Source organism: Talpa europaea (genome assembly GCF_964194135.1).
Source record: "Talpa europaea genome assembly, chromosome: 13".
Taxonomy (NCBI): domain Eukaryota; kingdom Metazoa; phylum Chordata; class Mammalia; order Eulipotyphla; family Talpidae; genus Talpa; species Talpa europaea.
In genome coordinates, this window is record NC_140080.1 from 90,461,613 (window position 1) to 90,489,583 (window position 27,971).

Sequence of the window (27,971 nt, forward strand, 5' to 3'; positions counted from 1 at the left end):
ATTGCTTGGGGGAAGGTAAAATGGTACAGCCTCTGTGGAAAACAATAAGGCAGTTCCTAAAAACTAATATTGAATTACTATATGGCCCAGCAGTTCCACTTATAGGTATAAGCCCAGAAGAATTGAAAGCAAATACTGAACATCTATTTTTACATGAATTTTTCACAGTATTATTCACAATAACCAAATGGTGGAAAACAATGTAAATGCCCATCCATGAAAGAATAAATAAAATGTGGTCCGCCATATAATGGCATAAGATTCAGCCTTGAAAAGGAAGCAAATTCTCACACACACGACAGCATGGAGCCACCTCGAGGACATTATGCCAGATGAAAGAAGCCAGAAACGAAAGAACAGATAATGCAAGACCCACCCCCTGGAATACTGCTCAGCAACAGAAGGAATGAACTACTGACCTGCTCAGCAACAGGGTTAGGTCTATAAAACAGCAGCTTGACAAGGGTTCGAAGTAGGAGAGAGGGAGAGAAGACACCTTAGAAGCCCCCATCTGCCCCTCAAGCCTATTCACATCCCTACTTGGGCTCCACTCTGAGTAAGGAATGATGATGCCCTGGAATGTTTGTTTCACCCTACCTTGTCATTGATTAACACTTTGTGGTGGGGCCTCCCGGGTGGTGCAAGGGGTTAAGTCTCAACACTATGAAGCTATTGGCAGCCACTGTAGCAGGAGTTCAATCCCTGGCCAGGGAGCTACCCACATGGCACAGCAGATCTCTCCTGTCTTGCCTGCTGCTCCCCTCAGCAGTGTATTTCAGTCAGTCTGCCTCTTCTGCTCCCCACTCTGTCTCTGGTGAATCCTCTTACCCACTCATCCACCACTCTGCCTCCTGCACCTCTGGCCTGTACCCCAGCTCTTGTATGCTCAAATAAATAAAATAAATCTTTTAAAAAAATGTGCGATGGTCAGTTTTAAGTCCAAATCTGAAGGTCTCTCCAAACAGTCTGCACACAGGGTTAGTTGCGGAGGGCAGGGGAAAAGCCAGACCCAGAGGGATGGATTCATTTTGTTATTTCCATAACAGAACGACAGAAATGTATTCTCTCAGTTCCGGGAGGCGGGAGTCCAAAATTCAGCTGTCGGCAGGGTTGAGCTCTCCCGGAAGGCTGAGAGAGTCTCCCTTTCAGGCCTCTCTCCCGGCTGCCGGGGCTGCAGCATCGTCCGTGCTCTGTGGCCTGTGGCAGCATCGCTCCCGCCTTGCTTCTGCCCACATGGCCTCGTCCCTGTGTGTCTTCTTTCTTTTTATAAGGACACAGACATTGGATTCAAGACACTTCCCACAGGACCATGGGATGATGATTCGCTTTTGATTTAAGTGATCTTATTTTTACAGAAGATTTCATCACGATACTTTAAAAGCAAACCAGTTATACCTACCATTAATTGGAAGTGATTGTGAAAAACAAAAATGATGAAAATAAACAGGATTAAATTCTGCTTTCTCCTGGGGCCTCCCCAGTGGCGCATCAGGTTGAGCGCAGCACTGTGAAGCTGTCCGCAGCCTCTGCAGTGTGGGTTCGATTCCCGGCCAGCCAGGGAGATTCCCACATGGTGGCGCAGACCTCTCCTGTCTCCCCCGCTGCTCCCCTCAGCTCTGTCTTCAGTCTGTCTGCCTGTTCTGCTCCCTGCTCTGTCTCTGGTGAGTTCTCTCACCCTCCCGCACATCTAACCTGTACCCCAGCTCTTGTATAAATAAATAAATCTTAAAAAAATAAAATTCGGCTTCCTCCTATTAAAGGGGATAGTGAAAAGTGTTCAAGACACATCAGCTCCCCACGGAGAGCTTCCAGTGGAGGACAGGAGACTCACACCCCTCCTCTTAGACATGGCCACACCAGAGCACCGAAAGCCACTGTCCCTCTCCTCACCCCAGGGACCAGCTCTAAGCCTGACCTTCACCAAGTTGTCATCCAGGGTGGCCGTTATTTCCCTGGGGGACACCCGTGCTCTCTGCCATTTGAGGTCCCACCACAGCCGTCAAGGACCCAGGCTAGTTTGGTGTGAGGGGCAGAGAAAAGTGGAGGCATTTGGTGCGGTGGCTTCTCTGTATCTTTTCCACCTCTCTGTGGGCTTCAGGATTCTTCCAGTGGAGCTGGCCCTGACGAAAGACATTTCAGCACCGGGAACAGCACCGCAAGGCCCCTCACCCCCACCCCAACCCTCCAGCAAAGGATTAAATCTTTGGGGGCCAGAGGAGAGTAGAGAAGTGCACATGGGGTGTCTCCGTGTCTGCCTTTGCATAACAGGACAGACGCTTTGAGGCACCGGGTTGCCCTGAAGATTACACGGCCTAAATGATGCACGTCCCCCTCCTGGTGGGCTCTGGAGCAGCGGGATGCCAGCTCAGGAGTTTTACCTCCCCCAAGACTCAGTTTCCTCATTTGCAAAGTGGTGACTGTGACAGCCTTGGTCTTGTCACACGCTGAAGGATTTGATGGGAAACTGAAGGGAACAGCATGAGGCACAGAGTTGGTGCTTGCGACTTGGAAGCTGGTCATTATTAGTATGAACACCACCGTTTCATGCTCAGCCATGATCCAGTCTCCTCTTCGATATCTCTTAGGGGGTCTCTGACTCTAGGTCTGAATGTGCTCACACTCCCCCCACATACACGCGCGTGCACACACATAAACACACACACACAGCACCCCATTGCTTCCCAGCCTCATCTCCCCACGCCTTCCAGGGCCTCCTTGGATCTAAGCTCTTTCCTGTGTCTGGGCCTTTGCACAGCTTTTTCTTCTGCTAGGAATGCTTTTACACCCCTGCCTCCATACATCAGAGTGGGGGGTGGCGTAGTCTAGGAGCCTGGATCCTGGGCAGACTCACCTGGTTCAGGGCAGAGATACACCTGGAAGGAGACGGTCACAGTCGATGCAGCCGATCTGACAACGCCACCGTTACTGCACTGCACACCTTCAGGAAAAGGCAGCCGGCTGATGAGCAGGGCGCTGGACGCAGGGAGGGGTGGCCTCAGATTTGGGTGAGGGGAGCACATCCCAGAAGCCCCACCTCCCCCTTCTCATCACTCAGGGCTTGCTTGACCTGCAGAGAGGCAGCCCCTTGCTGAAGGTGGGCAGCAGCTCGTGCCCACACGTGAGCACACACCTGCTCAAGCAGGGCGGCGCCCCGGGCACGCTTCCATGGAAGAGACCAGGATGCAGGCTCCTGCCTTCCTGCTCCTCCACCCTGCCTGGGGCCGCGCCTCAGAACCCTCCCGTGTGTGTGTGTGTGTGTGTGTGTGTGTGTGTGTGTGTGAGTGTGCAGTGGGGGTGGGAAGGCACCATCCCCTGGCACGGAGTTCAAAGCCCCAGGGCCTGCCCTGACATCTGTGGGACCCCCGCCAGGTAGTCCCTGCCTCGGTGTCAGCCAAGAGGCGCAGGTGGCACCTCTGGCCCAGGTGAGGAGCTGTGGGGCTGAGGAGGCAGGAGGGCATGGGAGGGGGTTTGCCTGGCAGGGAGCCAAGCTCCTGTCCCTTTCTGTCTCGCCAGCCCTGTAATGGGGGTCACCGATGGGGGAGTCTGTCATTGGCCACGAACCCCCTCCCCAGGAGGCTCTGGGAGGGCCGTGTCCGGCGTGTCCCATCACGCAAACTTAGAAACCGAGTTATGGGGAGTCTCCCCGCCACACGACGCAGGCACCGCCCCTTGGGGTCCTCGGCGGGTGGGCTGGGGGGGGGGATTTGGAGGCCGGAGGCTGGGGCTGGAGTCCGGAGAGGACGCCCCTCCTCCTGCTGGGGCGGCGGGGAGCCGGGGGTGGAGGGGGGAGCCCCGCCGTCCTGCTCAGCCTCTGCCGCCCCCTGGTGGCCTCCAGCCGACCCCACCCGGCCCGCGACCCCAGACGCCCCCAAGGGTCCCCGGCGGTCTTCCTGCGCCCCCTCGCGCGGCCCCTCCCGCGGGGCTGCGACCTCGCGGACCCCTGCCGCCCCCGAGCCGGGGGTGAGGAGGACCCCAGCCTCCTCCTCCCACCATTTTTCCGGATCTGCAAATGTATGCAAGGACGCCTGCAAATACATGCAAACGCTGCAAACGCGGGCTGCCCGCTCCTGTCTCCCCAGGAAGGACTTGGGGAGCTCCCTTTTCCCCAAGGTGTCTGAAGCTGCAGACGCATGCCTGGGCAGAGGCTCGTTCCTTGCGCCCCTACTGTGCTCAGGGCCCTGCCCCCCGACTTTGGGACGCTGGTTGGGGAACCGTCCAGGTGAGCGGACCTGGGGGCTGAGGATGAGCCCGGCTTGCAAAGAGCTGGAAGGCTCTTCCAGGAGGAGCAGGAGGCGCCAGCGCAAATGCCTGACTTGGGAAGGAGCAGGAGGTGGGGAAGGGGACCCTGCAGGGGACCCCTCGATGCTGGCCTTGGGTCACTACTGCTATGTCTTGTAGTCCTCCTAAGTCAAAGGCAGCCTGGGAAGTTCTTTGTTTTGTTTTCTGGATGCATCTAAAGTTGAAGATCTAGGGGCCTCCCTAGTGGTGCAAGGGGTTAAGACACAACCTATGAAGCTATCTGCAGCCACTGCAAGCACAAGTTTGATCCCCGGCCAGAGAGCTACCCACATGGCACAGCAGACCTCTCCTGCCTCACCTGCTGCTCCTCTCAGCAGTGTGTTTCAGTCAGTCTGCCTGTTCTGTTCCCCACTCTGTCTCTGGTGAATCCTCTCACCCCCCACACCTCTGGCCTGTACCCCCGTTCTTGTTCACATAACCTTAAAAAAATGAAGTCAAAGATCTTGTTTTGAGGATCTTAGTCATCTCCTGTGTGTCTCTTCATCAGACTGTGGGTCCATTCACCCATTCATCTTCTTTAATACCCATTGTGTTCAGATCTAATGGGTAAGCAGCTTCCTGAGTTCTGTGAGTCACTCTTGCAAAATAATTGAACCTGAGAAGGGGGTTGTGATTCTCTGATTTACAGCTGGTTGGTCAGAAGTACAGGTAACAGCTGGGCTTACAACTGGTCCCTGAAGTGGAGTCTTGGGAGACTGAGGCCTTAACCTTGATTCTAGGGTGTGTGTTAATAAGCAACAGATATAAGGGTTCTGTCCCGCGGTTTGCACAATAAGTTTCTGGAGGGCCAGAGTCAGGTCTAACGTCATTGTCTTCCCCTGATCACGTGGTAAATCTTGGAGAAGGTGGGCGGGTGGGCAATGAATGAAACAGGAAGCATTTTAAAACCATAACTAGAAAGCTGTGGAAATAGTTTTTTGGTTTTGTTTTCTGAATCTATCCCCCCCCACCCCACATGAACATCAGTGTCCCTCTTGAGGTTTGAGCTACACTCTAAAGTCTGTTCCACTGTTGACAGTAACTGACCAGTCGCAATCACCAAATGGCTGGGTGTAGGGTAAAGAAAATGTCAGGCTTTTCTGCCCTTCCGCCATCAGGATAGATGATGGATCCTTGTCCTGAATGCATGCCTGATGGCGGGCACCTGGAGTAGGGTGTGGGCATAGGTAGATGGGATTCAGCTGAGCTGAGACTGTGCTTTTTAAGGGCGGCGTCACGGGGACGCCAGCAGCAGCAGTAGAAGCCGAAGCCGAAGCCAAAAGAGAAGCCGAAGCCGAAAGAGAAGCCGAGAAGCAGCAGAATGAACTCCAGAGAGCCCAGATAGAGTGAAGACTTGCTGGGGGCTGGGAGGCCTGCCAGCCTCCCAGCCCCCCAGCCAGCACCCCTGCCTGCCATATGCCTGGTGAACCCCAAATAAAAAACCTGCAAAACCACTGAGGACTCTGACTCCTCCTTTACCCGGTCTGCATGGGATCAGAAAACCTGCACTGTGTCCGTTCCTGCCCTTACACTGGGCCAGGCTGTTTCATTTTTATCTAGATGTCTCAACACAGGACCCGAGAAACAGGAGTCTGATTCCAAAGCAGATTCCACAACAAGCAGCCCCCCGAAAGGCAAATCCTCCCTTCCTCCACCTTTCACTCTGCTCAGGCCTCAATGGACTGGGTGATGCCCGCCCACAGTGAGTCCCGCTCCAGGACTCTCCGCCCACACTGGGGAGCAAATCCGCTCTCCTGAGCCCATCCATTCAGGAGCTGATCTCACCTGCAAACACTCTCCTGCACAATCCAGAAATAATGTTTGGCCAGATATCTGGGCACCCCATGACCCCATCAAGTTGACACAAAATTGACACCCAAAAAGGGATATATTGGTGCTCCTTTCTCTGGACATTTCAGCATTAGTCTTGCAAAATATGCTGCAGAGGGGTGAACAAAAAGATTCTACACTCGGCACCAAAACTTTGCAGGTCTTAATTCTCATTGGCTAATCTTTGGGGTTGCCAAGATGAGCTAGGGAGACCTGGAAGGACTGCAAATACTTATGCTTTATTCCCCTATCGCCTCTTGCTACTATCTTTCCTTTGATTATTTGTTGCTTTTCCTGAAAGCAAACTGTAGCAGAGTCTAGGACTTTCTTAGTGGGAGGCTCACTGAGGTTTGACCCTTACATGTGGCTACAATGATCCAATTAGATGAGGTAATGAATGTAAAGTACCTGTCCTAGGGCACTACCCATGGCAGGGGCCCCATAAATAATCTTATGTTTATCCAGTAGCACCTAAGAGAGAATTTTTCTTTTGAATTGGAGGGATGCTTATTTAAGAGTGCTCTGCATTTTTTTTTTTTTTTGGAGATGGAGGCTATATTCTTAATTTACTGCTAATTAAGTTAATATTCTCAATTTACTGTTTTCACTACTTAATACTAAATCAGGGTACTTAAACATTTCGTAATATTAGGTGTGAAAGCCATACTATGTGGATCAGGGTGATGAAGTGTGGACTATTTTTCACTGAACATTGACTTCTGCCCCAAAGATTCCAACGTGGAAAGCACAAAGTGAAGAACAAAAATAAAGATTTGAAGTGGAGCGCTGGGCTTGTCATTCTCCATTGTGTTCTTAGGCACACCAAAAAAAAAATAATCCTTTTTACTGAATAAGTGTGTGATGGAACATTCCAGGAGGAACTCACTTGGCCATCCATAGCTCCTTGTAGGGTAAATAAAAAGTATCAGGCTTTTCTGCCCTCCCGCCATTAGGATTGATGATGGATCCTTGCAGTCCTGAATGCATGCCTGATGGGCGGGCACCTGGAGTGGGGTGTGGGCATAGGTAGATGGCATTCACCTGGGCTCATAAGGGCGGCATCACGGGGACGTCAGAAGCAGAGAGAGTGCGAGAGAACACCGGAGAGCCCAGGAAAAGTGAAGATTTGTTGGGGGCTGGGAGGCCTGCCAGCCTCCCGGCCCCCCAGCACCCCTGCCTGCCGTGTACCTGGTAAATCCCAATAAAAGCCTGCAAAGCCACTGTAGGCTCCAGGACTCTCTGCTTCACCCGTCTGCTCGGGTCATAGAAAACCTGCACTGTCCATTCCTGCCATTACACTCTTCAACCTTTTATCTTAGAAATTTTTTGTTCTGGTTTGAAAGTCTTGCAAATGACTCTGATTTGACCCATCTTGGGTGCACCCCCAAACCAGCCAAGTGTGGGGAGAAAAGCCACCAAAAAGCACCTGGCTCCTGTCAGTCAGCAGTGGAGGCGGCAATGCCACGCAGACAGCACCACCCCTGCACCGGACAAGATGGAAACTGATTCACTTCGTGTCCACGGGGGGACTTTGTGTCCATGGGGGGTCCGTGAGGCTAAGAAAGGGGGGTGACTTGAGTACAGAGAAAACGGAAGAATAAACACATGGGCATGCACAAATCACCTCCCCCCCTCAGTGTATCTATTACACTCCTTGCACACTTGTGAAACATTTGTGTACACAGCGTAACTTTTCAAGACACATTAGTTATTTTTTTAAAAAAAATATTTTGAAGAGTTTTAAATTTATAGAAAAATTACAAAGACAGTATAGAGTTCCCACCCATTCCCTCACCCAGTTTCAAGTTTTTTATTTATCTAAAGTCCTTTGGTTCCGGGAGCCCATCCAGGGAGCCGCAGTCCATGTAGCACTTGTCTCTGCAGGCTCCCCTTGGCTGTGAGCTTCTTTTTTAGCCTTCCTGGGTTTTGATGACCTTGACAGTCTGCAAGGGCACTCATCAGCTGTTTTGTAGGATGTCTCTATTGACAGGCATCTGCCCATTTCTCTTGTGATTAGAATGGGCTGGTGGGTTTGTGGGGGTGTAAGGTAGGACCAGGACACGGTGCAGGTTTTCTGATCTCATGCAGACCGGGTAAAGGAGGAGCCAGAGTCCTCAGTAGTTTTGCAGGTTTTTTATTTGGGGTTCTCCAGGCATATGGCAGGCAGGGGTGCTGGCTGGGGGGCTGGCAGGCTGGCAGGCTGGCAGACCTCCCAGCCCCCAGCAAGTCTTTACTCTATCTGGGCTCTCTGGCGTTCTTTGCTTCTGCTTCGGCTTCTCCTTCAGGTTCTGCTGCTGCTGCTGCTGCTGCTGCTGCTGCTGCTGCTGGCGTCCCCCCGTGACGCCGCCCTTAAAAGCACAGTCTCAGCTCAGCTGAATCCCATCTACCTATGCCCACACCCTATTCCAGGTGCCCGCCATCAGGCATGCATTCAGGACAAGGATCCATCATCTATCCTGATGGCGGAAGGGCAGAAAAGCCTGACATTTTCTTTACCCTATAGGGGGGTAACCATAAGATTGTTATCACATCAACAGATACCTCTGTCATCATAACAGCACCACTGCGGCTGAAGGCCCGGCCGGGGTAGTGCAAGCCATGTTCAGTACATGCAAACCCAATCACAGTAATCTGTGATTAATTAATTAATTAATTAATCTGCACATCAAGCAAATTTGACTTACAGGTGTTACAAGTCTCATCAAGTATGAGGGGGACTTTTCACTGACCTACTATTCCTAAGTACACAGCGATATTGAGATAGTCTGGGTAGCAGTTAATATTTGTAAGGTTGACAATGATCTTTGTTAGTCCTTCTGGCAATCCTATTAGTAAGTCCACTGAATCTTGCCTACTTGAAGTAAAAATCACTTGTAAAAAACGTGTGCAGCGGTTGATATTTGATGTGTTAGCTGATGCAACAGGCGATGCTTACATTTTAAAGTTGTGTGGAATTTATCTTTTCCTGAGTTTACTCAAGAGTAATAGGAATTTCTTTTATAAAGATTTATTTTATTTATTTTATACAAGAATTGGGGTACAGGCCAGATGTGGGGAACAGAACAGGCAGGCCGATGAAATACACTGCTGAGGGGAGCAGCGGGTGGCAGGAGAGGTCTGCTGCGCCATGTGAGACCCTCGCCAGCAGCCGGGATCGAACTGGCGCTGCAGAGGCTGAGGACAGCTTAGCAGTGCAGCACTCAACCACCTGCACCACCAGGGGAGGCCCAGTAATAAGAATTTTAATCACACCAAGTGGTACACCTTAACTCCCTACAACTTTTATTGTCAATTATACTCAATAAAGTTGAGGGGGAAAAAGTCATGGTCATTTGAGGTTTTAGTTCTTTGAAATGAATTGAATCTTGATAATTGATGCTTTCCATTCATAATTTTTATAACAACACATCATAAAGAGTTTAACTATCGGGCCTTCCCTGGTGGAGCAGCAGTTGAGCGCTGGGCTGCGAAACTGTCCGCAGCCTCTGCAGCGCCGGTTCCATTCCGGCCACCAGCAAGGGTCCCACATGGCGCGCAGACCTCTCCTGCCGCCCGCTGCTCCCCTCAGCAGTGTGCTTCGGTCCTTCTGCCTGCTCTGCTCCCCGCTCTGGCTCTGGTGAATTTTCTCACCCTCCCGCGCTTCTGACTGTACCCAGTGCTTGTATAAATAAATAAATGAATCTTTAAAAAAAAAAAAAGAGTTTAACTATCAATCCCCCTCTATAATGGCAAATCATAAGAAAACAAGTTGGTATTTTTTTTTTTTTAATTTACTTTCCAGGTCAGGGATGTAACAGGTTAGATATGGGGCAGTGCAAACTGACAGGGCTGCCCCCCTATCTGTGATGAACGACAAGAGGTGGTTCCCAAGCAGACATCCAAGTGACGAACAACTCACAGAGGCAGGTAAAATTGTTAGCGTAGTTAAAATTTTTCCCACATTAAAGGTTAAAATCGAAATGATTTTCCAGTTCTCAGAAAAAGATTCAATTAACATTCAATGCCTATTTTTTTAAGAACAGTATGACAAGTTGAGGTTTTGGTGCAAATGTCAATAGGGAGCGTGTGAAGGATGTTTTACAGTCAGGAGGGAGACTCCCTAACATAGAGTTGCAGTCAAGCAAGTGGAAATTTGGTGCCCTCTCCTCACCCTCCCTTCCCAGTACATGTACCGTCAACAAATATACCCGTTTAACTCTGTACATTTGGCCCTTTTTATTATGACATCTCTTTGTATCCTAAGGAACTGATGTTCTAAGGGACATTCTTTGAGAAATGCTGCTATGTGGCAAATAAATACTAGTTCTAAGGGTGGTGAGTTCTGCAACAATTACAATCTGTTCTAGGATCTCTAAGGAAATAAGTGACACATTATTTCTCGAATGATCTTTTTCTAGAATGAGTACTAAGTGCAGAAATTGCAACTACCTTTTTAACCCTAATGCTGCTAATATGGAGATGGGGGTGCTGCAGATGTGACCACAGACGGCCAGCACCCAGCCTGACCAGGCTATGTGCGGGCATTTTGAAGAGAATAAAGAGACTATCAGGGAAAAAGAACAACTCTGAGAAGATGAGACATTACCAAGTTATCTAACTTTGGTCTTTTAAAAGAATCTTCTCCAAATGACTGAGATGGTTTAGCCCATTCTCTTCAGCCCCCCTGCCCTGACCACAGGGCAACTGGTGGACATAGGGGGGCTCACCTGGTTTTCCCCTGGAGAGCTGACCCCCAGCTTCCCTGGGCAGAGGTATGTAACCAAGAGGTAATGGGTAAAAGAGTCCCTAGTCTACTACTCGTGTAAAGGAAGGCCGGGGTAAGGGACAAACATGTTCTGCCATCTAAGCTGGCTACAATGTAGAATATTTTCATAAGAAAATATGATGTGATGAGTAGCTCAGTTCTAGTATTAAATAATTGGGAGGGGGTTATTGTGAAAACATACTACCATTTATAGCATGTTTTCCAAATACTGTACCTTAAATATGATGCTACAAAGCACAAAACCATTGGTAAATTATGGACAGACAACAGCTCCCTAAATCCTCAGTTTCCGCCAAGATTTATTCATGGTCCATGTAACATGGCATGGGTTTTTGTTGTCCAATATTTTCTCAATTTGATATGCCTACTTCCTAGTTTAAATAACGTTAATCAGCAAATGTCCTAAGTCTTGATTTAGGAATCTGCTCCAGTTAGAATGACAAAGTAAATGCCTCAAACAGAAGTTAAATAAGATTTAACTTAAATATTATTTATTTTCTGTTATTCAAGATTCCAAGATATGTGGTAGGCCATGCAGTAAAAGGCCCGTCTAGCAAATTCCATTCTGAGGCAAATCTGAGGGGTCCGGTCACAGCAGTTAGGCAGGCTTGCAGCTGCAGCTCCTGTTCCTGCTCTGTGAACTCACACCAATTCCAAACAACATTAAGAAACAGACATGTTGGGCCTCCCTGGTGGCACAAAGGGTTAAGACGCAACCTATGAAGCTATCCGAAACCTCTGCAGCATGAGTTCGATCCCAGGCCAGGGAGCAACCCACATGGCACAGCAGACTTCTCCTGACTTGCCCGCTGCTCCCCTCAGCAGTGTACATCAGTAAATCTGCCTATTCTATTCCCCACTGTCTCTGGTGAATCCTCTCAGCCCCCCACACCTCTGGCCTGTACCCCAGTTCTTATATGCATAAATAAATAAATCTTAAAAAAAAAAAAAAAAGAAACAGACATGCTCTGAAGAACAAAATAAAGGTAAAAACGCCCTGAGCACCTTTTACAGTAAAATAATAAAATATTCATTCATTTCTCTGTGTGGAAATCTGGGAAAGGCAAGACTAGATCTATAAAGTGTTGAATGTGTTTATAAAGTCAGTTCTGATTTTTGATAAAGCAGATTTAAAACCCTTTGAAACAATGTAAAAAAGTTCATGGGTTCTCTACCTGTGAAACTGAAAAATCTAGTAATTGATACAGGGCTTCCTCATCGTTAATGTGAAGTAGTAATACTATAGCTTAATTCAAAAGCAATTATGTTCTAAAGTTGGGACTCAGACCAATGATGTTTAGCCAAAATATCCCGCACACAATAGGCAAAAGGTCAGTCTGCAGTGATGTGTAAAAACAGCTTTATGAGAATCCAAAAAAATTACTCTCAAAATATTTTTTCCATTGGAGTCAGTTTACAAATGGAAAGATAACTTTCATGAGAGGATTTCAGGCCCTTTGGCTATGACCTCACAACCAGAAATAAAGAATTTCAACACTATTTCTTATGATACTGTCAGAAGGTTGGTCACTGATTTGAAGAATTCTGATAAGCAATGGGGGGAGGGGTGACAGTGAATCTCCACTTAAAAATGAACCTTTGAAAATTTTCCCCATGGACAAGACACAAATACCAAGCAATTCCTGCTTTTTCTAGCTCTAGAAATTCCATGAGAAGCCAGGAATTAAAAAGAAAGTGACGGTGAAACCTGGATCTAGCCGACTGGCCACGAGAACCCTGGAAACAGCACTAAGAAGTCTAAGACACTGAAGAAAAATGATAAACACCTGCAAACATTTTTTTTTTTCTACTGACACTTTAGAAAATTCCAAAGAACACATCCTGATTGTCTTTCTAGAGTCATCATTTAGCAGTTACAATTACTTGCAAAACCAGTGCTGAGAGCTAATAAATATTTATGGTGCCATCTGGTGATTCCCTTTAAGTTCAGCCACAGCGCTAACTTGGGCTGTGATCACTACTGCCCTCCCCCTGCGTCCCCCCAGAACACCCTCCTCTTTGTGTATCAGAAGCCGTGTAGTTGGGTTCCAGGATTCTGAAGCATCCGTGAGAAGAGCTGCCAGCTCCCGGCAACAATGAAAATGGAGAATGCTTTACTACGCTTTCCACAGACGTAACCCCTCTTCCATGCATGGCCATTATTTCCTAAAGAAAATGTCGGCTCCTTTATTCCAGACAAACAGTTCCTGAACTGCCGAATTGTTCATACAATCTCTGTTACAGGAGTAGCTCGCGCGATGCACCAGTACCTTCTTCTTACTGAATCCTTGTTCAGTTTAAAAGGAGAACGAGATGCTGACTGCTGGCTTTAGCAACATCATATGAGATGGCTTTTGGGTCTGCCATGCAGTCGGAGTTTTTTTGTTGTGAGCAGCTGTGCCAGGCCATTGAGCAACACCAGCACGATGGTCAGGGACATGACGATCACGTAGTGGCTAATGCTACAGAAAGAGAAAGAAGCATGTCATATATATAAGATACACAGAACTGCAAACTGATGATTTTAAAACTGACATTAAAATATTAAAACAAATTTGTTAGAGAAGTAGAGATGAACATAAATAACATTTTGTTTATTTCCAATAACTGTAATATGTTGTGAAAATGGTTGGTTGGTATTTAGCAGTACCCACACCTTTGTTAACAGCAGAAACTGAATTTCTAAAAGCTTTTAGAAAAATCAACATCTCTTCCCTCCTCTAATTCTTGGGCCCTCTGAAAAACACCCACAGACTCTGCAGGCTGTTGCCAGTGAAGTGAACTGCCATAGAGAACACGCCCACCGGCTTGGTGAGTTGAAGTACTTTGGTAAAACTATTGTACCAGCCACCAGGGAGAGAAATTTTAGCTAAACTCAAATTCAGTGAAGGCATCAAGTGATTTCTAAACAAGGAAAAAAGGATATATCACTTCATTAGTCTCACAGTTAAACTACTGTCTCCCAGACTTTTTCAAAAAAAATAAGATAATAAAAACTATTAAAGTTACTTAGTCCTTGCTCTCATTATCAGCAATAGTAAATGCTTGGCTTTTCTTTTTAAACACAGCAATTGTACTCCACAGAACATGGCTTGATGATAAATTTAGCAATATGGGAAGAAATTTAGGACAAAGATCTGACAAATTGATTTAGCAGAAGCTTCACGCAGTGATACTAGGACAGTATCATCCCTGCCAAGCTACAGCGGGAAGTTATCTGTTTACAAGGCCTATCAAGTTAGACTTAACTGACTTCACAGTAGATTCACATGTTTTACATCCATCACAAAGAGGGATGGAGCGTGGGGGAGGGGAGAATGTTTGCAGGCCCATAACCAGCTGGCTTGATAGAGGGAAGTGATCCCCGCCTCTTCTCTCTTCTGGCAAGCAGGAAGGGTTCCAGGTAGTTCAAGAAGCCCCTACAAAGGAAAGTTCCACAGGACAAGCTCAGGGAACTTGCCTTGGGGCATCTGGGCAGGTGACTGCCTGGAACACGTGAACTAGACCCATCACCTAGAGGGACCTGGAGATTAGGAGAGAGGGCAAAGGTCTCACAGGGGATTGAGGTCACCTTCTCAATAACTTCAGTCCATTAGGCAGGCAACCGCCTAATGTCAGATTGTTGGCCCTTGGCCAAACTAGGCAAAGCTTTGGCAAGCAGTCAGGTATTCACCAGTAGGCAATTTCCTCAAGGTCAGAAGGGAAGGCCTTCTAGTCTATGCAGATTGTATTTATTCATTTATTTATTTTGCTCTAGCAGACAAGACAGCAAAGCAGACAAGAGAGCAAAGAAATCTGTGAAAGAGCTAGGCAAGATCTATTACCTGCCCATGAAGCCAGTCTTTTCAACCCCCACTACTGACCAAGGAGCCTGATAAAGATTTTGTCCTTATTGTTTATTTTTATTTTATATATTTTTTACATCGTTCTTCTTCTTCTTCTTTTTTTTTTTTTTTTTACAATGTATGCTTTCTCATCTCGGTTACAGGCCCCATGAGATTCCTACCACCCATTCACCAGTGTACCATCACCATAGTCCCTTGTGCTCCTCCCATCCCATTTTTGATCCTACTCCCTTCTCCCCACCTGCAGGATGTCTCTGGTTTATAGCTGCTTGTTGAATTTGATTTTCACTTTATGATAAAGATTTAAATGATAGGTATCCAGACGTTGCATTCCAGACTTTGCAGAGTGTAGGGTAAGGAAAAATGTCAGGCTTTTCTGTCCTCCCGCCATCAGGACAGATGATGGATCCTTGGGGTCCTGAATTCATGCCTGATGGCGGGCACCTGGAGTAGGGTGTGGGCACATGTAGATGGGATTCACCTGGGCTAAGATTGTGCTTTTAAGGGCGGCGTCACGGGGACGCCAGGAGAAGCTGAAAGAGAAGCCAAGAGAGAAGCAAAGAAGCAGAAGCAGAAGCAGAGATCACAGGAGAGTCCAGATAGAGTGAGGATTTGCTGGGGGCTGGGAGGCCTGCCTGCTGTGTAGCAGGTAAATCCCAATAAAAGACCTGCAAAAACCACTGAGGACTCTGACTCCTCCTTTACCTGGTCTGCTGGATCATAGAAAACCTGCTCAGTGACCATTCCTGCCTTTATACATAGCCGCTGTGAGAAGGAAGAGATTAAATCCCTTCACACAAATAGCATCAACACATCTTTGGGTGAAAACAACTTAGAACCAGAAGCCCCTCCCTGTCAAGGCTGTTTATATTTTTAATGTCAATGACTCACTGCCTTCCTACCTGTACAAACTAAATTCAAACTGGTGTGTGCGGGAATAGTTCTCACAGAGTAAGGCCCATCAAATTGCTTCCCAGGTTCGAATCCTCCTTTTGATTATTTAACTCTTTGTCTTAACTATCATTGAGACTTATTCCAGTTAGTAAGCTTTTAAGTAAGAACTTTAATTGTAAAGTTTCACAGTTTGATAAGATTGTCTTTGGAAAGGCAGTGGTTGGGATATCCTTATTTAGAATCTAAGTCATCTTATAAAGCAACTTTGATACTAAAAAAGAAGTTGACTAATTTAAAAATAAGAATTAGAATAATTATGTTAGATCTGGTTCTGGTCTAGCGTAGACTTCTGAACTAAATAGAAAACAATAAAATTAGATCCTTAATTGTGTTAAAAATGGAAAGAACAAGCCAGAAACAGTCCTTCATGGGGGTAGGGGGCACCCAAAGTTCATAGCTAATCTCACTGCAGTTTTAACTTCTTCCCAAAGTGTAATCCTAAACCAATCAATCTGGAGGTTCCTGGTCAGCACCTGTGAAGTCATCTGCATGGCGAGAAACCCCATGCCTGCACCCCCAGGGAAGATGGTTTTACTCAAAATAATCTTTTCTTTTATTAATAACCTTTATCCACCCCCTTTCTGTCTATAACTGTCCTCCATTTTGTGTGAGTCCTTGCAGTGTCTACACCATATGCTGCCTGAGTCACGAACACTTTAATAAAGTCAATGAAACCTTTAAATTTCTGAACTTATTTTTTAACAATTGTAAACAAATATTATCACTAAAGATTTTTTAATTTTCATTTCTTTTCACTGCAGAAATAACGTGACAAAATATTGGGCCTGGGATTCTTTTATACTTAAATTTATGTGTGCATCTGGCTATATTTTTAACCCAGAGTGAAAATGACATAGATCTTACCTACCATTTAATTATGTAGAATTTACAAAGCCATTTTCCAACTTTAGTAGCTGCAGAGGAAATAAATCACTGATAATTATTTATTTTAAAATGAAAATAATGATTATAAGACTAGATTTATTTATCAATCTATCAATCCTTGTTGGGAATAAAATTACCTCAATATTGATTTTAACTGAATTCTCTTGAAAAGCTCATGCTCAAATCGACAAGATTATGTTACTAAAATTATGTGAGCCGTGCTGACATTTTCTCACACAGAATTTGGTAATTGGTTGATGAATCTTACTTCAAATGTCTTCCAAAGTAGAGCAACTCAAGTTTATCACATCACAGAAGTGGTGGGAAAACATACTGTTAGAAAACTGGAAACTTAAGTCCAAAATAACTTCCCTTTCTAGGAGGTTGGGTGGATATACGTTTCCTTTTTCTTCCTGCCAAGTGAAATTTAAAACTCTGGACCTTATATAAACACAATAAACATAAAACTGAACAGTGGAAAGAAGATGGCAGACTGGCTAGGGAACTTGGGACCCAAGGAACAACACACAGGATGAGTTTTCTGGACTTTCATTTTGCCTTATATGTACCAAACTTGTAGGAAGAAGCCAGCAACCAGGAAATGCCAGTGGTAATAGACCAAATTAAAAAAAAAAAAAATCCAACACAATAACAAAAGATTGCTCTCTCTAGCCAAAGGACAGACAGGAAAGAGACAGCCCCAAAAGATACCAGCTGTTTTACTTCAGCCAAACACCTTAGAAAAAATGGGATTCGGTGAGGCAGACCTCTTCTGTCTAGCCCGCTGCTCCCCTCAGCAGTGTATTTCGTCAGTCTGCCTGTTCTGTTCCTCGCTCTGTCTCTGGTGGGAGGGCCTCCCACCTTCCTAGCCAGGGGAGGTGTCAGTGGAGGCACACAGCAGTGGTTAATTCCTGCAGCCCTACAATAAATGACGAGCCCCCTTTGGGTATCAATGGAGACTGAATGGGAACCTGGATTCTAGTCCTGTCAGAAATGAGGGAGCAGCCTCTCTTTCTCTGCTAAAGTAGTATCAGAAGGAGCCAGCTGGAAAAAAAAGGTTTAAATGAGATTCAGAGTCTCAGAATGCCCCCCAAATTGATTTTTTAATTGAAAAATCTTGCCATACCAAGAACTGGGAAAATCTCAAATAGAATGAAAATAATAATAATAATAATAATAATAATAATGTGAACACAGATGACAGAGCTGTTAGAATTACCTGGGCAAAATGTTTAAGTAGCCATGATAAAAACACTTCAGCGAGCAATTATGAACATACTTGAAATAAGTGAAAAAACAGGAAGTTTGACAAAAGAAATAGAAATCCTCAGCAACGAAATAGAAGGCATAAAGAAGAAACAAATGGAAAGTTTAGAATGGGGGATGGGGGAGCGAAAAACACAACTGCTGGCACAACAAAACCCTGAGAGGAGCCTCAACCCAACAAAACTGCAGAACATGACTGAAAAGGAGTTCAAGTGACAGTTCGAACACTTATAGAACTCGCAAAAACAACAGAGCATATAAAAAAGCAACAGAATAAAGATAAAGAAAATATGAGGCAGTTACAATTAGAAATAATGGAGCTAAGAAACACAACTGAATTAAGAAATTCAATTGAGAACCTCAACAGCAGACAGAGAGAGAATTAATGAGCTTGAAAACACATGTTGGAGAACAATGGAAGAACAGAGAACAAAAAGTTTAAAAATGTAGTGTAGATCCCATTGGGATAACTTAAAGTGAAATAACATCTATACCATACCATGTGGGCCCCAGAAGGAGAAGAGAAAGAAACAGCATAGAAATATTACTTAAAGAAATTGCTGAAAATCATCTCACTCTGGGAAATGAACCAAATGTTCTGATTCAGGAGGCCTAAAGAGTTCCAAACAAAATAATACCAAACAGACACACTCCCAGACAAAGCATAATAAAACTGCTGAAAGCCAACAAGGACAGAATATTAAAAACATCAATAGAAAACAGGGGACACCAATCAGACTGTCAGTAGACTCAGTTTTTCAGTAGATATCAACCATATTTTTAGTGACTCAAACCTATGGCAAGGGAATTAAAAATAAACAATTGGGGGATTACCTCAAATTAAAAAAATTCTATACAGCAAAAGACATTACAAGATGATTAAAGACACACCCCACAGACTGGGAGAAAATATTCACAAAATATATAACCGATAAGTGATTAATATTCAATACATAAAAAACTTATGCAATTCAACAATAAAAAGAACAACCTAATTAATAAGTGGGCAGCTGATAATTCACCAGATATATCCAATTCACAGACGCTATCCAGAAGGCCAACAGATAGATGGAAACATGTCCATTATCACTTCTGACAAGAGAGATGCAGGTTAAAACCTGCATGAGATACCATGTCACACCTATGAAAATGGCACATAAATAAAAAACCTGCAAGTGTTGGAGATGATGCAGTGTAGAAGGAACCCTATTACACTATTGGTGGGAATGTAAACTGGTATAACCATTATATAAAGGAACGTGGATATACCTGAAAAACTAAAAATAGCAATACCACATGACCCACTAATCCCACTCTTGGTTATATAGTCAAAGAATATGAAAACATTAACACAAAACCCTTATGTTCCACAACATTCATAGCAACATTATTTACAATAGCTGGGACATGGGAGCAACCTAAATGTCCAACAGATGATTGGATCAAGTAGATGTGGTATAACCACATTATGGAGTACTATATAAGTGTAAAAAGGATGACATGCAATAATTTTCAACAAAAATGGAGAGAGTTTGAGAGGATTATGTGTATAAAAGCAAATCAAAATGATAAAAATATTGATAATGCCAGGCATTTGCATAGCAGACAATTTGATAACATGAAATACTTAAAAAAACAGTGGATATCAGTTAACACCGTTACAGTTCTGAGGTTAAGAGGGAGGTAGAGAGGAAAGGGACAAGTGACTATAAAGGATAAAAGATAAAATGAAGGATAAAAGCAAAAATAAATTTTTCAATTATACATAGATCAAAGATTTAGAAACAATTGTATATGGAGGAGGGTAATGGGATATAAAAGGTTAAGGTTACTATATATACGAAAACTGACAAAACAAAACCACTGATATACCGTAATTAGTTATGTATGTATGATACTTAGAGCAACCACTAAAAAAGTCATAAGGAGATATACTAAAAAACAGTACAGATATGTAAAAATGGAATTCTATAAATTGTTCAGGTAACTGAGGAAAGAGAAACACCAAACAGAAAGGATAGAAAACAAAAAAGCTAAATGGCAGATTTAAGCACTAACACATCATTAATTACATTAAATGTAAATAGTCTAAATGTGTCAACTAAAAAGCAGAGATTGGCAGAGTGAATTAAAAACATGACTAAACCATGTATTATTTATACGAGTTCTCACTTTATGATATACAAAAATTAAAAATAAAAAGATGAAAAATAAATATTATGCAAACATTATGAAACAGGAATTATATTACTACTGGATAAAATAAACTTCAGAGCAAAGAAAATGACCAGAGTCAGACATATTGTAATGATAAAAAGGTTCAATCTATCAAGAAGATAGCAGTTCTATACGTAATGCCTCAAACAGAGCTGTACAATGTATGAAGCAAAAATTGAGAGAACTGAAAAGAGAAATAAGCAAATCCCTAGTTACAGTTTGAGATGTCAACATCCTTCTCTCAATAACTGAAGAATAACTAGACTAAAAATCAGCAGATACACATGAACTCAACACCACTATTAATCAACAGGATATAATTGCTAATTATAGTATATTTGATGCAAGATCAGAATACACACTCAGTCAAGTGCCCGTGCAATGTATACCAAGAAGACAGATTAATGGGTGCCTGGAGCTGGGTATGGGAATGGGGTTAGATCATAACGTGTACAGCAGAGTCTTCTGGTTGACAGGAATGTTCAAAAACTCACAAGTGGTGATGGTTGCACAATTCAATAAACTTACTGAAAATAATTGAAATGTTTTAAAAGATTATTTAAATCATTTAAAACCTTTAAAATGAATGAATTTTATGATATGTAAATTATACTTCAATAAAGATGTTAAGAAAAAAGATATTCTAGCAGATTTTTGTTTTGTTCAATTTTTCTATCACTTTCAGGCCTTTTAACAATAACTTTTACTATTTTAAAATATATGATTTAATTTCTTAACAAAGTAAGTTTTTTCAGTAGGTAACCCATCCTCAAACTTAGTGAGTCTATTTATAAAAGAGACAGATCACTTATCTCCTTAGAATGGCCTGAAATTACTGACTCCTGGCTCATTTAAGCTAACATTATTGGCAGGGAACAGTTATGAGACTCATCATCTTCATGCAATTGAGCTATAAGGCATTCAGCTTGTGATATTTTCCATCCATCAAGTCTTGGTGTCATCTCAGCATAGCAGAGTTATAGGAGCATCAAATTTCAACTGGAAATAAGTTCAGCTGCTCCTACTTTCCTCCCACAACTATTTGACATCGTTTAAATCAGCAATTCTCAAGGTATATATATGTGTGTGTGTGTGTCAAGGCAGAGGGAGAGTGTGTGTGTGGAGGGAATACAGAATCACTAAACAGGTCTTTTCAACCTGTACAGTGGGTGATGATGGGTCCATTGTACTTTTCAATCAGAGTAAGGGGCAACAGAAGGTCCTGTGAGGTGCATTGGGGAGGGAAAAGGTTAAGAATCATTGATTTTAAAAAAGTTTAATATTCATTATAAGAGTAAAGATTTTGTGGCACTTACTAATTATATTTAGGAACATTAAAATACTACTGAGCATAATTACAAGTACACCTAAAAAGAAAAAATACGTCGGCTGTCACTTCTATTTTAATAAGGCATAACAATAGCACAAATGGGAAACAATTCAAGTCCAAATGAACACCACTATCAAATCAAACTACAGTTCAAACTCATGATGCTGACTCTGTTCACCTCATATCAAATATAATTAGAACATACATTTAAGTATGTTTTTATAATTATGAAAATCATCTTAGGACCTTTTTCCTCTTGTTTACTTCTTTCAAGATGCTATGTGAAAGGCAATACTTAGTAAAGTTGATGACCTGCTACAAATGAAGACACAATGTGAAAGATGAAAAGATAAAATACTAAATTTTACTTCTGTTTTATAGCGTGGGCAAGATATTTTTCACACATCTGTTTAAAGAAGGCCTTATGCCACTAGGTCTCCAGAGATCCCTGAACACCACCATTTCACCTGATAATCTGAACAGGAGCATATTCATTTGAGAATCTGCATTTAAATCTGATAAAATCTGCTCTGAAGATACATTTTAAACACATTGAACTAAACACATACTGTCTCATGCCCTAGTAATGCAATCTTTATTTTTACAGAAACTATTACTTATTAACCTGAAATTAACAGCTGAGGAATCTCTCAGATGTACTGTGAGAGTCCACAGCAGTCACCAGGAAGGTGCGAGAACCATCACGATACATGCCAGACAATAGCGTGGGCTTGGTTAGCTCTCACTCCTCTCTGGGACACGGTGGGACAGATTCGCACCATTTCTGTATTCATGAAGCAATAAACAAAATAGTGAGGACAAAAGAACAACCTTCTATTCCTGTTATCAACACACACAGGATGGATGGAGGTATTAACTATATTACTAAAAGGAGGTTAGAAATAAAATTTGTCACAAAGGGAAAACCCCTGCAGGAGCACAATCCAAATAAACCTTTTTCCCATTCAAGAAACTCTGCCAATAAGCTTAATGAGATCCGCAACATGACAAGAAACATCTCAGCTTTCCAAATACACATTTATATAGGGATGATTAGAAAGCAAAGCTTAAAGCAACATTCTCACAAATAAAAATCTGGAAAAAGTGAAATGACATTTGTTATGTAAACCCTATTACATGGTGGTTTAGTTTGGAATCTTGAACCTACCCCCTAGCTCTCCCTGCCTATCCACAAGCCCTTTCCTGGCAATCAATTAGGTGCTTACGAAGATGCATGACCCACTCCTGCCCATTAGACCTGCGTCACGTGGCTCACTGCAGCAGCGAAAGCCACGGCTGCTGTATAACAGGATGTCAAGAGACGATCTGAGCATCCTAACTGAGCGGAAAGCAGCAGCAGCAACAGCAAAACCTCACCTTACAGCATCAGCTGGGGTGATTCCATTTAGACAGTCTAACACTGCTAAGATTCATTTTGTTTCTCCATCCCGACAGCTCCCAGCCCTCTTGTCCCTTCCACAGTCAATGTGGATGATCCTTAAGGACATTATGCTAAGTAAAATTAACCAGCCACAAAAGGATGCATATTGTGTGATTCCACCCAAATTCTCATTCTCTCTCTCTCTCTCTCTCTCTCTCTCTCTCTCTCTCTCTCTCTCTCACACACACACACACACACACACACACACACATTGAGAGAGAGAGAGAGAATGGTGATTGACAAGGCTGGAAAGTAAGGCGTAATGGGGAGTTATTGTTTAAGGGGCACCAAGTCTCAATGGCTCAAGATAAGAGTTCTGAAGATTAGTTGCACAACAATGTGAATATTCTTAATGATAACCATACAATTAACAATGGTTAGGATGGTATTTTATATCATGTATCTATAATTTTTTTAAAGGAAAAAGCTTGGATTTGGTGCAATGACACAGTGAAAGGCCTGCACTGTCACCGCTGTCTCCCTCTCCCACTCTCTTTTCCTGTCTTCTTTGTGGTTTTTGATGAAACATACATTGTTAAAGCGGCAGGGAAAGGCAAGGCAAGTTGATGTGATATGAAGGGGAATATCCTGCACATTAAGTTTTAGATGAAAGACTGAGGGTGACAGAAGGGAATGAGAAAGAAGGTGCTGAATGGAGTGGAATCCATGAGGAAACAAGAGACGGATTGCTCAGGTTAGGAATATTGAGCAGAGGGCAGAATGTCTAGAATTAAAAAGACAGGCTTATCACCCTTGCTCAATAAGCACTAACTGAATGTAAACCTGAACCATGGAGTATGTTAGTAAGTGGCGAAAAGTGCCTGAATTCAGGAAGCCAGAGCTGAAAAGAAACTTCCTCTACTTTAGACCTAGCATAAATGCAGTCAAGGTCAGCCAAGGTGATGCAGCAAAGGGAGATTTCTGCTGAGGGGCTTGTTTATGGGAACCCTGCTGCACTGCCACGTCCCTGGATTTGCCCTTGACTCTCTGTCCTAGTAAAAGTGCCCCCAGGGCCCACACAAAGCCTCAGAGGAGCACACACCCCTGCAGTCTTTCTTAAAGCCTATGCTTTCACTCTCCTGGCAACCAAGACTTCTGCTCATTACAAGGCTTGTCTCTCAAGCAACAAGGTGAGACTCAGGATGTTTGTGTCTTCTGATATCAACAGCTTTAGCGCCACTGTTAGGTAGGATGAGAGGTGCCTGTTGGTGCCTGCAGGCCCCATCACAGCCTTCCCCAGGAAAGTGTCTCCTACCTCACACACACACTTGACACCCGTGAGGGCCTCCCCCACTTCTGTAGTTTCTCTTTGAAGACATGAGTGCTCCGAATATATAACAAAGGACTCTGTCAAAACAGCACTTTTCTGACCCAGGATGCCCTTCCTCTTGACTCATTCCCTCCTGATCAATATTTCTTCATCCTCTAAATCCTAAATTTGTGTAACTCAAAACTTGGCACTGAATGGGTCCTTTGCAACAATCAAAGACAGGCTGAGATACAGAGCTATTTTTTAAATGAGTTTCTTAGTTACAAAGACTCAGCAGAGGTGGCGAGGGCAGTGGGCACCCCTCACCCTGGTCACCCCAGTGTTGCCTCCAGACCTGCCCAGGATCCTGTACATGGGCAAGTCACAATGTCCTTAGGGCCACAGTGTCCTCATCTACAGGAGACAATGAATATGTCTATTGTGGAAAATACTCTCCTTCAGTTTGCGAAAAAGATCTTGTGAAACAGTGTTGGAAGACAGCAAACACCACAGCACAAGCCAAATGTGGTGGAGGTGGGGCTGCGGCAGCCCCTTGACTGACAGCCTGCATTTCCCACCCAAGTTTAAAGTTGTTCACCTAATATCTGCACATTCCCTGCTCCCTGAACTGCCTCTCAGGCCTTTCAGGGTTGATCACTCAAGTAATCCAGTGCCGGGTAGGCAGGCGCAGCCTGGTGCTGACCCTGGGGGAGGGGAGCTTACTCGATTTGGGCTCCAAACCTGGTTCCAAAACCCCAGCTTTGACAGAGGGTGATTAGAATGGCTGTAACGAGGCACAGTCACTCCTTCCAACTGCAATATCGTCCCTCAAGCTTAAGAGCAAAATGAAATAAGAAAATCTCATCGAGGGGTGTGGCCTTAACCAGGCTATTCCTGCCCTGTATTTCTCCTCCCCTTCTGTTCCAGCTTGAAAGACTTAAAACTCTGCTTCCTGAGTCCCAATTTCATTTATGCATTTCCCTCTAACTTTCATTGGGGTCATACGTGCAGCCTTAAGAAAGCAAAATAGTGGAGAAAGATTTACAGTGAAAAGCAACAATCCCTCATTCCCTCTTACCCACTTCTCAGAGCCACCACTTTAACCACTTCGAGATCTGGTGGTTTCCACCTTAACATGAATCAGTGTCTTTATATTGTTATTCACTGATGCATACATTTAATGCATTATTAAATCCTGGATAGGAAAGAGAAAGGTTTAGCTTACTTATACTACACCTGACTCATTTCAATTTCAGATCCTTCAGTTCTACTTTTCCTTATCAATCAACTCTGAGGTATAATTTATGTATAAGAAAATGGAGCCATTTTAAGTGTCCGGTTAGATGAGTATACCCATATAGCCATCACCAGTGTTGAGATAATCAACAGCTCTATCACCCCCAAAGTTCCCACCTGTCCTTCTATAAACGCATCCTACTTCCCAGCCCCAGCTGACTACCAATCAGCTTTCTGTGACTATAGGTTAATTTGGCCTGCTCTAGAATTTTATATAAGTAGAATGCTACAACACGTGCTTTTATGTACCTGGCTTCTTTCAGTCCGTAAAAAAATTTGAGTATCACCCCATACATAAGTTCACCAGTTCATTTCTTTTTATGAATAAGTGGCCTTCCACTGTACATATATAGCACAATTTATTTATCAATTTATGTGCTGATGAACATCTGGGTTGCTTCCAGATTTTGTCTATTATTGAATAATGCTGCTATGAAAACGCCTGTACAAATCCTTCTGTGCACATGTTTTCCTCTGTCTTGGGTAAGCATGGAATTGCAGTGCGATATACACACTTAACCTTTTAAGAAATTTTTGCTTCCTCCTAGATCTCACCCACAAATAGGTGTGTGCATGTAACAGAAACTGCTCTTTTGTGTTTTAGGATGAGCAGAAGGGGCACCTGTTCTGCCTATGTGTGAGGGTGAGAGGGGGCTGAACATGCTAGAATGGAGGACGGCGTTTCTCTGAAGTGGAAAACACACATCATAACAGTGAAATTCTTCCCAGTTTTTTTACAGGTGTCCTCTGGGTTTTTTCCCTGAAGTAAATGCCTGGAGCACGTTCTGCATAGGGATTAAGGAAGGAGGAAGAGCCGGCTAATGCCATCTTTAAGTGAACAGACACTCGATTCATCCCATTTGGTTCCCCCTACTCCTACTGTCCATACTACCCTCTGACAGAGGTGCATCTCTGGGGTCCCTTGTCTTGTGGCAGTACCCACTGATTCTGGGCTGCTGCTTCCTCTCTCTGATTATTCCCTTCTAGGAAGCAGCTGAACACGCATTTGCTGACAGTCTTCTGTTTTCTTCACTTGTGCTCAGTTTATTTTATTGGGGTCTTGGTAGAGAGGAAAGAAATGATTGTCTTTGGCCTGCAGTTCTCGCCTGGAAATGGGTGGCTTTGACTGAGTGAGGCCCTCTGGGACTAGGTCTATTGCCTGAAATTTTCCTCCCAAGCCATCAGTGACCTGCATGTTTAATACCTTCATGTCTCTTCCTACCCATCTCTCTGTAACATCTGGATGACCCCTTTCTTGCCCAAATGCTCTCTCAGTATCCACAACACTATGCTCCCCTGGCTGTCTGCTGCCTTCCTGACCATGTCTTTCAGTCTCATTTCCACACTTTGCTCTGCTCTTAAATATCAGTGGTTTCTTAAAATGCTGCTTCAGCTTTCTTCTTTCTCACTCTATAAATTCTCCCTGGCTTTTGTGACCAGGGTGCTCCGCTAAACCCCACACTTAGTGTTTAAACAGTCCCTCCCCTGAGACGTCTTCCTTTACCTGGCGAGGCTGGGGGAGATGCCCGGGCTAATGTCCCCATAGGACCTACAAGACTATTCTAGAACTTGTCACACTGCACCATGCTACGAGCTCATATATCTGTTTGCTGCTTCCCAAAAGCCCAAGACTGTGTTTTTCCTCCCTAGCAACTCAGCTGGCATATAGTTGGGGATCAGTAAATATGTGTGGTATGCTCTGTGTTTTATATGTCAGCTCTGCTAGTAACAGTAAAATTTGTACTTTGAAGAAAAACTGCCTGGTAAAGATAAACCTCAAGCTAATTAGAGAAAATCAAATTCTTAATGTATATAATATAAATTAATGATGCTGTATATAAATTAATGATGCATATTTTCATGTGAAAATTATATCCTCTTCATTCTGTGGCAACTCTTTAGAGAATTTCTCCCATTAGAACAGGCTCATACTGTATTCATAGCAGCAGTGGACACAACAGCAAAAGCTACCCAAGAGTGCAAGAAGCGATGACCAGATAAACAAAATGGGGTGCATACATACAATGGAATATTATTCAGCCATAAAGTGGGGGGAAAAGTCTCAAACATGCTATAATGTGGATGAACCGTGAGGACATATCAGAGAGTGAAATAAGTTAATCACAAAAGGAAAAAGGTCAACTACTGTATAATTTCATTTTTACGAGGTAACCTGGAGTAGTCAAACTCCTAGAGCAGAAAGCAGAATGTTGGGAAGGGGGACAGGAGATATTATTTAGTGGACACAGAGTTTGAGCTTTATAAGGTGAAAAGTTCTGTAGGCGGATGGTGGTGATGGTTGCACTAGAATGGAAGTATAATTATTACTGCCGAGTTGCACACTTAAAAAGGGTTAGATTGACAATTTTATAATACACATATTTTACCTCAATTAAAAATAAAATGAGGGGAATATAAAAATAAAATTTAAATAAAAAATTAAAAAAAGAAATAAAAGAAATAATCTGTTAATATTAAAGAACTTCAAAAAAATAAAATGAAAAGTGACACACACAAAAATGCTATATTTTTTAGACTCTTTTCCAAACAAAATTCTACTTATGTTTAAAATGAAAAATTAATCAAATTCTGGAGAGAGTAAGAAGAGGTATGCC

The 27,971-nt window shown here is 43.7% G+C and overlaps 1 protein-coding gene across 1 annotated transcript in view; it reads right to left on the reverse strand.

Moving 5' to 3' along the window:
- Positions 1-13,093: 13,093 nt before the first annotated feature.
- PIGN (phosphatidylinositol glycan anchor biosynthesis class N) overlaps positions 13,094-27,971 on the reverse strand; it is a gene marked incomplete at its 5' end in the record, with an annotated part of 81,297 nt that continues 66,419 nt past the window's right edge. The window contains one exon of the mRNA XM_084252327.1: positions 13,094-13,335. Coding sequence (XP_084108453.1) covers positions 13,212-13,335 — 124 coding nt within the window. The 3' untranslated portion in view covers positions 13,094-13,211. The remainder of the gene's footprint in view (positions 13,336-27,971) is intronic.